Raw genomic sequence first — 14,645 nt, 5'->3', positions numbered from 1 at the left:
CCCAGGCATAGATCACTGACCCACATCTGGGCCTGGGGGGCGAAAATGTAATAGTAATAGTAATAGTAATAGTAATAGTAATAGTAATAATAATTATAATAATAATAATTATTCATAGTAAATAAAAATTTTAATAAAAATACACCAAAATAAAATAATAATGATAACAATAATAATAATAAAATATAATAAAATAATAAATAATAAATATAATAATAAATAATAAATAATAAATAATAAAATAATAAAATAATAAATATAATAAAATTAATAATAATAATAACAATAATACTGTACAGTTGTACCCCACTTAACGCGGTCAATAGAACCCAGAGGGTCCCGCGTTAAGTGAAATCCGCTTTAAGTGAACAACAGAACATATGGGATTAATTCCAATAGAAACCAGCCCGACCCCCAAACTCCACTTTTTGAAGACACATAACTATGTTGTAGTAAAAATAACATCTTAATTTTATGATGGTACATGCACACAATTAATACTTAAGAGAAATAGAGAAATACAGTCGCCAAGTTAATGTCCATTCAAATAATGGACTCAACTCCCTCCCCCTCTTCTCACACTACACTGCTGGCTCTTCCCTCTCTGAGAAATTTTTGGGGGAAAACCACTAAATTTTAATAAATAATACCTCAAACTAAAGTTAGGATAATACAATTGACATTGCTGGATTCCTTGTAAGACCAGGAATATTTTGAATATAAATGTCATATATTTTGCACAAAAGATAACATATTTACTAGAGAAAACATTTTATCTAAAATTTGTATGTCTAATGCAAAATATATGATGTTTATATTCAAAATGATCACCAAATTATAAGAATTCCAGCAATGTAAATTATATTCTGGCCGGGTAATTTGTATGAATTTTATGAGCTAAAACAAATATCTTCAGTTAATAAAAAAAAAATATTCTTCACGACACTATCTGTCAATCAAAGTACCCCACCTTGCCTCCCCCCTCTTCCAACCGCGCGGTCAGTCCCAACCCTCCCCCCCACCCCCCACCATCCTCCCTTCAAGAGAAAGAGTGGGTGAAAAAAATAAATTTTAACATTTTGTATTAAATAATACCTCAGATTAAAGTTAGGATAATATAATTGACATTGCTGGATTCCTTGTAAGACCAGGAATATTTTGAATATAAATGTCATATATTTTGCACAAAAGATAACATATTTACTCAGAGAAAACATTTTATCTAAAATTTGTATGTCTAATGCAAAATATATGATGTTTATATTCAAAATGATCACCAAATTATAAGAATTCCAGCAATGTAAATTATATTCTGGCCGGGTAATTTGTATGAATTTTAAGAGCTAAAACAGGCAGTCAGGCAGGGTGGCGGGTGGGGCAAATCTAAAAATAGCGTCTCGAGCCGGACACTCACCGCGTATATGTGGAAAAAATCCGTGTTAAGTGAAAGTTCAGCTCTGGCGAGGCACCGCGTATACGAAAAAACGCGTTTAGTGAAACCGCGTTAGGCGGGGTACTACTGTAATAATAAAATAATAATACAGTAAAGAAATACAAGAATGAAAAAAAGATCAAAAGTGAAAAACACGACCTAGACCTATGAATTATTATTATTATTATTATTATAATTTTTATTACATTTTCGCCCCCCAGGCTCCAATATGGGTCAGTGATCTATGCCCCGGTGGGCTAATACCGTATATCACGGCCTATAAGACGAAATTTGAACATTAAAAAAATCTGCCCAAAGTTAGGGGGTCGTCTAAACCACCAAGTTTAAAATTCTTACCTCTTAAATATTGTGGTTTAGTGTGTCAAGAGTGGTGATGAAAACATCGTAAGCCACTCACAAGGTCTTACCACTAATTATTTTATACTGAAACTTACGTTTGGCAAGCTGGATTCAAATTAAGATTACCGGTATATTAAAATAATAAAAATGTATTATAAACCTGTCTAACATACCGTAAAAGAGATTTATACCCCTATAATAAACACAGCTATCATCACACACCCCTCCCCACGCCCCCCCCCCCATTTGCCAGTGAGGAGCCGTGGAGGTGGTCAGTAATGCATACCGGTATCGGTATATTTACTCATAATAATATTTATCTCCTATAAGTAATTGATTTAAATTTTATTGTTTTACAAAGAATATTCAGTAAATGAGTGCATTAATTCTTGAAACTATCGATGGTTAATTACAGACGCTCAAGTGACGTCACTAGTGTTTACACTACACCAGCTGGTAATATTTGATGCCATTACTTGAAGTGAATTGGCCTTATTTTAAGTAACTAACTATAAATAAATACAAAAATTAAAAAAAGATCAAAACTGAGAAATAATATACTGTATGTATGTTGTGTTGTCAAAGTAAGAGGAACAATTGTGTAAGTACGTAATATTTTTTCACTCAAATCCTAATGAAACACTACTGGAGAACATTCCTTTGTCGCAAAACAGTTTATAAATTAAAGAAAATAATTACAGTGTGTTTAATATATTACAGTATATTATAAATAAATAAATAAAACAAATAATTCGGTAAATCTATTTAAAGTAAATGGAAAATAAGCAAACATGTTATTTACCAAGACCCTTCCATCTGGCTCAGGGTGAGATGGAGGGGAGATAACAAGCTATTTATAGCCCATCAGAAGTGACCAGTACCCTAATGCACCATAAATAATTCATTGAACATTCATTTTTTGTACATAGTATATTCAGTATATATATATATATATATATATATATATATATATATATATATATATATATATATATATATATATATATATATATATATATATATATATATATATATATATATATATATTTGTGTAATAAATGTATGTAGTAAGTACATACTGGTAACCTTTTTCACTCAAATCCTAATGAAACACCACAATTAGAATACGGTGGTTGCTGTTGAACCACATGTTGTATAAATAGTCACACCACCGAGACGAGGGAACACTCCCACCACGCTTCAGTGACGTCACTAGTGTTTACACTACACCAGCGGGTATAATTTGATGACATTACTTGAAGTGAATTGGCCTTATTTTAAAAAATCAAGGATGGTTGGTAAAGGACTACTGAGTCAGTGGGTAAGTGTCACATTTGGGGTACTGGTCTTATACAGCAAATAGAGCTCAAAAGCTACTTTTTAAATGGAAATTTGGGGGGGGCGTCTTATGCACCCCGCCGCCTTATAGGCCGTGATATACGGTACACATAAAAAAAAAAAAAACCCTAACCATTCTGAAAACCGAAAAATTACGAAAACCGAAATGCCTCTGGCCCCAAGGATTTCGGATAAAGGATTGTCAACCAGTACTGTATTTACATCAAGTAATTTTTTTAATAATACTGTATAAAAAAAAAAAATAAACAAAAATTTTTGCCACTTTTAAATTAAGACAACATAGAGAGGCAGCCCACAGGAAGAAAGATTATGAAATGGGCAATGAGCAGTGTGTAATACAATACTGACACCACCTAGAAGGGGAAATAAGAAGAAAGAAAAGGAATAACTAACTTAGTACAGAAATAGGGAAATTATGAAAAATATTTGAGCATCTACAAAATGAGAAATTATTCACAAAAGTTCTGACAAAGTTTACCTGTATGTAGAATGGGTAGTCGTTCACCATGCGCCAGATAGTAATGCCGTGACCAAGACCATTATTCTTCAGGTTGTTATCTTCCATATATTCACATAACCCAGCAACTATCACCAAGTTCCTGTACAACAGAACAATATAACAATTATCTGTAGTCAAGTAAGGCAGATTCTTCATCTTCCTCCTGCATTATTAACCCCTTGGTGGTCATGGATGAGTATGCTTGTTCTGTGTATGAGTGGCATTGTTGGTCATGGATGTGAATACTTGTACACGTCCTGCACCTTTGGGCTTCAATATTATGCCATCTTAACCATATGGCAACAGGGTTTACCATTAGTCAACACATTATGCTTCCAGTATCTTTCCAGGTGGTAGTACCTCCCTGTTTGATAGCTGCCTACTATCTATCACAGTGTTATGCCATGATACGAAGGGTGTTCATCTGATGTCTACTGTCAACTCACCATGCATTGTACAAAACCATAACTTAGACAAGGTAACAAAACAATATAGGATGAAACCTGAATGTGTGTTTTCTTATCATATAAGCATGAGATGTGTAAATGAGTCAGATGCGATGATCTCTGTGTAGAATGTGCCAGGAATACAATGAAATAGTATAGTATAAGAAAATATATTCCCATCTCCTGGACATGTCAGTACTAAATGCACACAAGCTATACCAACAAGTGACGGGAAAGAAAAAACTCCAGTAAGTCATTATGCCATCCACGTCATGAAACAACTTCTGGCTGTCCACTACCAGCCACATGAGCCTACAGTCCATCCGCTCCCAGCAACACAACAATGCCAGAATGCTCACTTCCCGGACTTTATCCTTTATACAGCAACAGAGCGACGCCCAACAAAATATGCCATGTTTGTGCAAGGAAACATCTTTCATGTGTCAGATGTGCGACGTACCACTCTGTGTCGTACCATGTTTCAAGGTGTATCACAGTGAAGAGCACTTTTGAAACATGTAGTGAAGTATTGCTAGTTCGAATAGTGTCTAAGTGTAGCCTAAGTATAGAAATAAATTAACTAAAAAAACACTTTGTGGAGAATAGTGAGAGCATGACATTTGACAGCTAAGTCACCTGACAAGCAATGTTACCATATCTTTGCCACATTATATATAAGTTATGTTTAAGCTTTTTTAACTTTATAATGTAGACCCATAGAATAAATAAGGAATAAGAACATAAAATAGGGAAAAACTAAGTGTAAGTGGCTTAAAAGGGGGTGGGAAGTGAGCGAGTGTGAAGTGGGCGGGAGGGGATATCTCTGCACACGGCACCACCAGGCTAACACCAGACAGTCACATCACCAGCTGGAGCATTTAAACATACTGTAAGTAAATTTTTGGGTGTATGTTCTGGGGGTAATTAGAGACCATTTAGCCATCCCCCTCCCCACACACACAAAAATAAAATAAATAAAAAAATTGTGTATCACCATGGAGGGTGATGACACTATATATAGCTGAACCACCTAAGGGTTAATTCAAATCATATATCATTCTGCCTATGTCATTATGAAAGCCTCATAACAGCAGGGAAAGCTATACTTTACCCTCCCTCTTAAGAATCTACTTCCTAAGAATGGAATTGCTCTGAATGATAAGAGTGCACAATGGGTCACTTTGTTTCCTGGAAGACACAAGAGATTGGTAGTTATTTTTCCTCACAAAAGATCTATACTACTGAACTTTGATGCCGGGAGAAAGCACCCAAGATAATTTTAACCAGACATACGGTTTGCAAATATAACAAACAACCCAAAGCATTTTTGTTCAAGAATATTTTGAGCTGAAAAATAATATTATTTACACTAAAGGTTTGATATTTAAAAATAAAATTATGACTTTCAGTACAGTACTTCACTTACAACATTAGTTAACTACTTAGATCATGGGGGAGGGGTGGTAAGAGAGGCTCTGAAAAGATGTGAAGAACTGCACTGATAAGTGTCAGTCTGTTGAAGTTTGTGACAGTGATGTGCAACTTACACAAGGAGTTGGTGAAGGAGATATGTGGTAATATGGAGTTTTAGGAGTGAATGGAAATGGAGAAAATTTGATAAAGACATGATTGAGAGTAGGGAAAGGTAAGTTCAAAAAGGTAGAAATTCATATACTGTATGTCTTCAGCGGTGAGGATATAAAGAAAAAATTACAAGGATCAGTGTAGAGACAACATAAATAGTGAAAGAAAGGTTCCAGGTGAAAGAAATTGAATTATATAAGAAAGGGTAGAACACTAAGATTAAATTTAAGGGAATTGCTAAAAGATTACAGAAGTGACTGAGATGAGGTAGGTATGTGTAGATGATTGACACAGGGGGGGGGGAATGAAAATGATGGGAACAGTTCTTTATGGTATCTAAGTAAGTGTAGCTGAGGTGTCTCGGTACAAGAGAAAAGGATAACATCAAGTGGTCTGCGGGAATTTTGTAGCAGTTAAGGTGAATGGGTGACAGCAATAAAAGGTGAGTCTGTGTTTGTTCTTGGATCCAGCTGTAACATAGAAAAAATCTAATAAATTAAAATGAAGAAAAAAAAGAATCAGAGCATTTAATGAATTACTGTATCGTACCCATGTGTGGTGGCTGCAGTGATCCCGCTGGGGTACATCTTGCTGAAGGAGAAGGTATGACTCTCCTGGTAACCCTCAGTTGGGGAGACAAAATAGCTACGAGCACCCCCTTTATAATCCACCAAAATCAGTTCAGCTGCCCTGTGTGCAAGAAGACATGTTGTAACTCCACACATCTCTAGTATTATCTTCAAAACTTTATAATCAATCCTTTAAATCATTTGTTTATTTCTATCAACCTTACTTCATTCTCACCAGTAAAGGAAAATGATTAAGAAACCTACTATAGTACTATAATAAACTAGAGACATTAATGGTCTCATTCATCATCCCTAACAAAGACCAAAACTGGCAGAATTTGTTAACTTTGGATAATATACAGAACTCCTGTTTGATGGTTTGGTTACAAAGCATAAACAGAACTTTAGTTACTGTGTGGATACTTCAGTATTTCTATTCTGATAGATGGATGGACACTTAGCACCATTACTAGAACCACGTCACTCACAAATATGTTTAGGAATAGTAATCATAATAATGTCCTCATACACTGTGCTGTTTAATGGCCCTATATTTTGTAGTACAGTGTGGACAAAAACTGCAAAAAACATTTTTGTATCACTAAATTTTATTTTCATTTGTTTACTCTATGTATTTCTAGAAAATAAAGTAATTTAAATAAAGACTTTGTGACCATCATACTGGATATACGGTATATTTATGCTCTATGATGTGGCAGCCAAACAGAACCCTGAAAATGACCTCCTTGTCATCACCAAAGCTTCTCACAAAAGGATCTCAACCCTATACATCATAGTAGTAACTGCAGTTGAAGTTTGCTTTCCAGTATTTAATGTCTTAAAGACCATGTTCAAGGGCTGCAATGATTCACTCATATATATGTACGGTAACTAATACTTACCACTTAATTTTTTGAGTCCTAATATCTGAGAAGACAAGAGTAGCGAGAGCATTACTGGCATCCACCTGTGGCGCACCTTCTCTGTACCTGAAGTTAACACAAACGTTAATGTTCCCTATTGATATGCATTACCCAGTGTCTCGTAAAATAACTCAGTAATGATAAACTCCAGGAAATAACATAACTGTATATATATCATCCAAAACTGCACTGTACTCACGTCACCCATCACCCTTCACTACACTCATCACACTATTGTCAACCATCACCACACTCAAGTCATCTTTACTCATTTTGTTCCATGTGTCATTTGCTTGTTCATAATTCACAATCATTATGTACTCAGCTGCTTCCATTTACATGTTCAGCCAAAGTTTCTCATACAGTACAATACCAGTAAATAATCCAGTTTACTGACACACACACACACACACACACACACACACACACACATATATACATACTGTAGTTACTTGATGATAAATGTCTTACCTTGGAGGGTAAATAATGAAGATTGAGGTACCTAAAGTGTTGAAAATCTCAACAGCACCAGAACTGTATGACACACCCACCATCGAACAATCAGCGGACCAAGCCACGCGCCTCCATGATGGGAAAGGGTCTATGTATACTGTGGAAAATAAATATATATACTGTACAATCAGCATAAGAAGCGATGTCACTGTTTTCAGTATGATTCGTCAGACAGCGATATCTGGCAACTTGGCAGGAGCCGAGCGAGTGACTGACCACTGGATGCTGTTGTAATGTATACTGCATACCGAGCTTATTATTATAAAAAGGCTACCTTTGGTTTGTTTAATATTTGTTCTGACAGTGATACAACTGAAAATAGATCCACCAATCACAATCACCATTACATACTCGTACAGCCTTACTTTACTAAGTATTGCCAGATAAAATTGTGAGCACGAGACCCAGGGTGGGTCAGTGCATCTTTGGTTGACTGTACACTCTGATCTACCTCAGTAGCCTAAAGAGAGGGACACTAAGGTACTCAATCCCAACTTAAATATAAATAATGGTAGCGATCCCAGGATCAATCAACCATTTATAACATTACATAAAACTCAAGCTACTCTTTATAGTAAAAACAGCAAGAAAGGAAATAGGAGATAATATTATGTTCCCAGTGCTATGTCCAGTTTGCATCCTGAATGGGAGAAATACTACTAAATTAATTTAATATTGGTTCAAGAGTAAGCAAGAAAGAAACAATCCCCACAGTCCTGAGGTGTTACACTGCTAACTAAAATACCATACTGTACAGAATGTTACCAAGGTTTTCTCTGAAGGATAAAGTTAATAAAACTGTCATCCAAAGTGCAAAGTCCCAAAGTTCTCAAGTCCAGTGAATTCAGCCTAACTGACCAAAGTGAAACACCATCCAAATCTAGATACAGTACTAAAAAAGCTTCAAGTCTCAACACCACTAACCTAATAACAATTTGCCCCAAAAAATTTAAACGTAAGGACCTGACGAACTGGTCCATCCACTCTCCCAATCTGGCTTTTAAAGACAGATTTATTCTGAAATAAAAATTCATAGGAAAAGAATCCCTAACTACATACAAGCAACTGCAAAATTCCATTTTCTCAATACTTTCTCGCACAGTACTGCTTAATAGAGTGGCCAGAAACAAGTGCTAATAAACACACACGTTCTCCCTTAGATTTCTTTCATGCCATCATTCCTACTAATGTAATATGTGTGTTCTGCTATAAAGCTTTCTTCCACAACAAGGCTCAAAATTATATTTACCCCCTTACTTTGCAGAATGCCAGCAGCACAGCCCTTCCCCGACACCACTCAAAGCTATACCCCCCCCCCCTCACTTCTAGAGCATCTTTTCATCTTCTTAGACTTTCACTTCTGCATCCACTCAGGCACTGCACTCCTAACCACTTGGTAGTATCTCATAAAATATCATAGACACTGTATTTAAATTTCATGCAGATTTTCAAATTGCATTGCTCACTACCATCACAAAATTTTCATTCCCAAATGAAAATGCCACTCACTCTGCCTATCTAAAAACATTGTCCAGTATTGTATGACTGGGTATTGATAAACAACAAATCTTACGGTTAATATTCCTGCCCACAACTGACGCAAAGTCATCTTTTTTGGCTCGGATCTCCAAGGTGGCAGCCTGCACTATGGCTACTACAGCCCCCTGAGCACCAACACCAAGCTGCCATCCTGACCGTCCTCCAACTAACCTGTAAAATATCAAAATATAATATTTGGAGCCACATATTTGATACAGAAAGATAATCAAACATATTGTGGATACATTATGTGTATATAAAGCAATCTGGCTATTTTGGTTAGTTCACTTCTCCAAATGATCAAAATTCAATATACAGTACGTCCAGATAATTAGCAGATTATTATTTCGTAGTCCTCTATTATTCACGGATGACACCCTGGATGTACCCAAGAATCTGCGGGTACAGTAGTTTTAAAGTTGCCGGCATTTTTGCAGCCGGTACAGGAAGCGTGCGAATTTTGTGGCGTCCCGCAAGGTGTCTCTCTTGTCCCGGGAGGCTGGCCCATGTGCGCCCCGCTCGCTCCACCTCAGACCAGGATAAACATTTGTCTGTCTAGTGCGTGTGCTACTCTGCTCTCATAACAAATGTGCTCCTCGTGCTTGATTTGGCTCCCAAACGCCCTCAACCACCTTCATCCAGCCGCGGAAAGGCGCCCAAACAAGTGAAAAGAAGGTAGTGTATTCATCCCATATGTATGCCTGGCTACGCCTAGCAATGGGAGCAGGTGAAAGGAGTGACTGCTAGTTAGCGTGTCGTCTGCAGTTTTAACTCTCCTCGCTCCCTGCCATATATCACAGGATTTTTTACGGGGATTAGCCCACCCGGGCACAGGTCACTGACCCACATCAGGGCCTGGGGGGGCGAAAATTTAATAATAATAATGATAATAATAATGATGATAATAATGATGATAATAATAATGATAATAATAATGATAATAATAATGATAATAATAATAATAATAATAATAATAATAATAATAATAATAATAATAATAATAATAATAATAATAATAATAATAATAATAATTATAATAATAATAATAATAATAATAATAATAATAATAATAATAATAATAATAATAATAATAAAGAATCATAAAGAAAAGCAAAAATGAAAAAAATAAAAAGTGAGAAACAAAATACAGTATGTATGTTGTGTTGTCAATAGTAAGAGAAACAATTGAGACCCTGCAATTGTGTGTAAATGAGGCAGAAAGTCAGATCAGCAACCTGGGACTTGGTCACAATTTTTGTGATGCCATATGGCAGCAGGGTCTACCATTAGACAACACATTATGCTTCCAATATCTTCCCAGGCAGTAGTACGTCCCTGTTTGGAAGCTGCCTACTACCCAACAATTTACTGTTGTTAATAGAGTTTACTGATAAAATAGTGCTTAACAGTGATTAATCATGTCATTGTAGCTAGGTTAGTTCATCACTGTAACCTCCAGGCTATTGGGCCAAGCTTCGAGGTGCTATGTTTTTTTTTTCAACTCGTATAGTGACAGTGCATAAAGGTAAGGTTGGCTGGGAGTGAACACATACACTGGTTGATTACAAGTTGTTGATAATTTTTATAATGGTTGAGACTGTGTGTATGCACACATACAATACAAGTAAAAGAAATAATTGTCTTAAGGTCAAACACATAAAGGGAATATACATTTCTTTGAACACAAGTAAAAATGTACCCCTGCCCCTAGGTCAGCAAATGTTATTCACGGATTTGGCGATTCGCGGCAATTTTGAGAACCTAACCCCCGCGAATTTGAAGGGCATGCTGTACAGTATGCCTGTAATTTCAAATTTCATTTATTGTATATAGAAATCAGTTACACTAATGAAAAAACTTCCCTTCTCAACTATATATACACTGTATACTGGTACAGTACAGGTGAATCCACAAATTTCGTTGATGCCCTGGAGATCTGACAATCAGCAAAACTGGCATGGTGCAAATTCTTACCACCAGAGGGCTCTGCGCACTACCTAACTCAGTCCCGCCATCTCTGCTCTTGTTTACACTTACTATGTGTCTCTGACTTCATGTTTTTTGTTATTTCTGGATTAGTGTATAACTCAATAATGTCTAAACATCCCAGTGATAATTCCTCTTGCATTGGGCAACTTGATGTGATGCAATAAGGTGTAATAAAAGTGGTGATGGACCAGCAAAGAGTGGTAGAAACTTGAACTTGCTACCCTAAACTGTCTCTATACCATCCTCAACACAGGTAAATGACTCAATTTATGCTTTACATTGCTTATTAAGGGTTATTATGCTTGCTTTATATGTCTGCTTTATTTTCTTGCTTGATAATGTGCAGTACAGAGATATATGGAGGGTAGATGGGAGTTTTTAGAGGGTGGCCAGTCTCTAACCCCCTGAATTTGTTATGTTCTTATGGGATTAATTGCTTCGATAACCATTGAGTCACTAACCAACGACTTTTCCCAGTCCCTTTATGTGTCAGTTATCGGGGTATGCCTGTATACAGGAGATCTCAGGGTTACCTACGTCCATCTTATGAACATCCACCAATACGAACGAGGTCTCATAAGGTTAAACTTTATTTTTTATTATTTTTTTTATGGGGATTAGCCCACCCAGGCACATTAGACAACAAATCATGATTCCAATATCTCCCAGGCAGTAGTACCTCACTGTTTGATAGCTGCCTACTACCTACACCTGATGACTTATTTTTTACTTTCATTTACAGTACTACTGTATTTTGTAATTTTATTGCTTCTTTTCTCTTAAATTAAGTGAATATATATATATATATATATATATATATATATATATATATATATATATATATATATATATATATATATATATATATATATATATATATATATATATATATATATATATATATATATATGAACTCGGGCTATGATATACAGTAGTGGGATTTTAAACATTGTTCTGTAAGTATGATATGCACAAAGGGAATATGGTTTGACTTAAGTACATTTTCGACTTAAGAACATCCCATAGGAACAGAACTCAAACATAACCCGGGGAATGCCTGTACAGTCTGTAGTACATATATTACTTTCAGCTACTCTTAATATTCTAGAGTTGAACTTAATATTTCTAGCAACGACTGTACAATGATACAAATAAAACATTAAAGAAAGGTTATAATTCTGCATATAGTAAAACCATCATTATGATATGGTAAGCAGTCATAAGTTGCTCTAAATGAACCAACTTCCTAAATTCTCATTACCATATATCCATCACAGGGCACTAAACATGACTCACTCACTTGGCTAAACTTGGAGAGACAGCTGGTGCAGAGCTAACATATGCCCAGAGTGATGATGCAAGTGCCCAGATGTTACCCGGGGTCTGTGTGACTGTTCGATAAAAGAAGTTCCCACCAAGGCTGATGGCACCACCTCCCTGGAAGAATGTAATACAACATTATGCTCATACATTCTACTAACTTTAACTTCTCTAATTCATTACTTTTATCTTTAATATCCTGAAGCAATAACACCCCAGAAGCCTGACAACACAGAAAAACAGTGGGTTAACAAGAAACAAATGTTATATTTACTGCTTAAACAAGTTCAATATTAAAATAAAGTGGTAATTTGACAATCTAGACCTAACATACCCAACCTATGGGTATGTTAGGTCAGGTTCTATTAGGTTCTATGCATTGTCGTTTCCATTTTTGTGTTTAATATCATGATATTAGTGTGCAGAAAAAAATTTAAACCAATTTGGACAATTCCTTCTGGTGGTCACCCTCTTCTACACCTTCACCAAACATACTGGTCAACACCCGAGGGACTCTTCTCCTAAAGTAAAAATTTACAGTTATTTCCACTGCTACCTCTGTTCTCCACCTAAACCGAGATTATTTTATATTTGTAAAGTTGCTGGTTAATCCGCACGTCTGTTCCCAAGTGTTAATAACATCTCACTCCCGTTATTATCGTTGGTCCCGTTACATAACCATTGGTGAGGGATCAAATTAACATATGCATAGGTTACTTTTACAGGTATTACAGTATTATCGTTTCGGTTATCCAGGGAATCTTAGGAATTTAGGTTAGGTTATAGTCCCTGGGTTCTGTGCTAGGTTAATTTAGGTAAGATCAAAATAATTCAAAACACGTCAAAAACCGCAGGAAAAACATAGGGATGACCGAAACTATAATTTTACCTTTTTATAATCAGCCAATATGGATCTTAATACCTTCAACCATTTATCTTACTCAGTACATATAACACTAGTATGACACAACCATCATCTTCACGGGTCGATCGTCAAGTCTTTTTAAGATATATTGTGTTAACAATACTTACGATAACTTCTTGTTCTAATGGCCATTCTGCGTGTACCAAAAGTTCATACAAAATATTGTCCTCGTTGTCATTATACTGCGCTGGCACCATGGTGAACAACCTGGTTCACTAACTACCACTAACACACAGTGCCACCGAGCATCAGCTGAAACATGTAAACAAACGCCTCAAATTAAAGACTTTGTTGTAAAGAGAACATTTATGTCTGAAATATCATGTTCTTCATGCTAATCTATTTATTTATTTATTTCTATATCTACTATATTTAAATTTAAGTAATACAACAAACGATTTTTTTCACGTTTATATTGTTATCAACAGAGTTGATATGTTTATGTTAATGCTAAAATACTACCACGAACAATTATGGACAACAAGTGGTTGGAAATCTATTAAATTTTTAGGCAATTAAAAAAATACTAATATTAATTCAAATTAACCTCAGATGACTATATGTTAGCTTCGGTTTGTCTACCTTCAGAAAATATTGGGTATATTTTGCCGTTATATGTTTTGTGTATCTTTAACATTATTCATTTTATTTGACAGTTACAGGTTCATTAATAGATTTGTCTATTGATTATTAATTGTTCCTCTACGATGTATTGTCTAATGGGGGCACTTGAAGACCTTACACCACAATAATACACTTTAATATTAACCAATAAGAAAATAACGAGCATAGTCGCGCCAAATCGCCCTGTACTCAATAGCCTACTCTACGCCATATTATTAAATATACTTTTTACTTTTATCCTTCTTCACCACTGATCGGCTCGTTAGCCACAAGTCCAGAAAACTGTGAGGGTAAACTTTTTGGGGGAGAGAATTGTGAACTCTTGGAACAATCTATCAGAGTTTGTGACGGCACTGAGTGTGAGCTCATTGAAGGTCAGACTTGACCAACACAGGAGCAGGTTCCAATTTATTCAGGAGCCAGTTCATGCCCAGTACTTGTCAACAGTGCGTAACAGAGACATGGCCGACTGCCCAAGCGGCTAACGAACCTCCTCCGCCTGCCTGGCGGTCCTCTCTCCCGCTGGCGAGCATGGCGACCCACAAGCTGTCCTCTGAGCATCC

The 14,645-nt window shown here is 35.9% G+C and overlaps 1 protein-coding gene across 1 annotated transcript in view; it reads right to left on the bottom strand.

Moving 5' to 3' along the window:
* LOC121874821 (neuroblastoma-amplified sequence-like) overlaps nt 1-13,713 on the bottom strand; it is a 157,081-nt gene extending 143,368 nt beyond the window's left edge. The window contains exons 1-7 of the mRNA XM_042379106.1: nt 13,566-13,713; nt 12,514-12,650; nt 9,259-9,395; nt 7,644-7,782; nt 7,152-7,238; nt 6,230-6,370; nt 3,630-3,750 (exon numbers count right to left, since the gene is read on the bottom strand). Of these exons, the coding sequence (XP_042235040.1) occupies nt 3,630-3,750; nt 6,230-6,370; nt 7,152-7,238; nt 7,644-7,782; nt 9,259-9,395; nt 12,514-12,650; nt 13,566-13,655 (852 nt within the window). The 5' untranslated portion in view covers nt 13,656-13,713. The remainder of the gene's footprint in view (nt 1-3,629; nt 3,751-6,229; nt 6,371-7,151; nt 7,239-7,643; nt 7,783-9,258; nt 9,396-12,513; nt 12,651-13,565) is intronic.
* Nucleotides 13,714-14,645: the final 932 nt, after the last annotated feature.

Source organism: Homarus americanus, unplaced genomic scaffold, assembly GCF_018991925.1.
Source record: "Homarus americanus isolate GMGI-L3 unplaced genomic scaffold, GMGI_Hamer_2.0 scaffold56009, whole genome shotgun sequence".
NCBI classification, from domain to species: Eukaryota; Metazoa; Arthropoda; class Malacostraca; order Decapoda; family Nephropidae; genus Homarus; species Homarus americanus.
The sequence above is the reverse complement of the archived record's forward strand: the minus strand, read 5'-3'. Positions and strand labels throughout refer to the sequence as shown.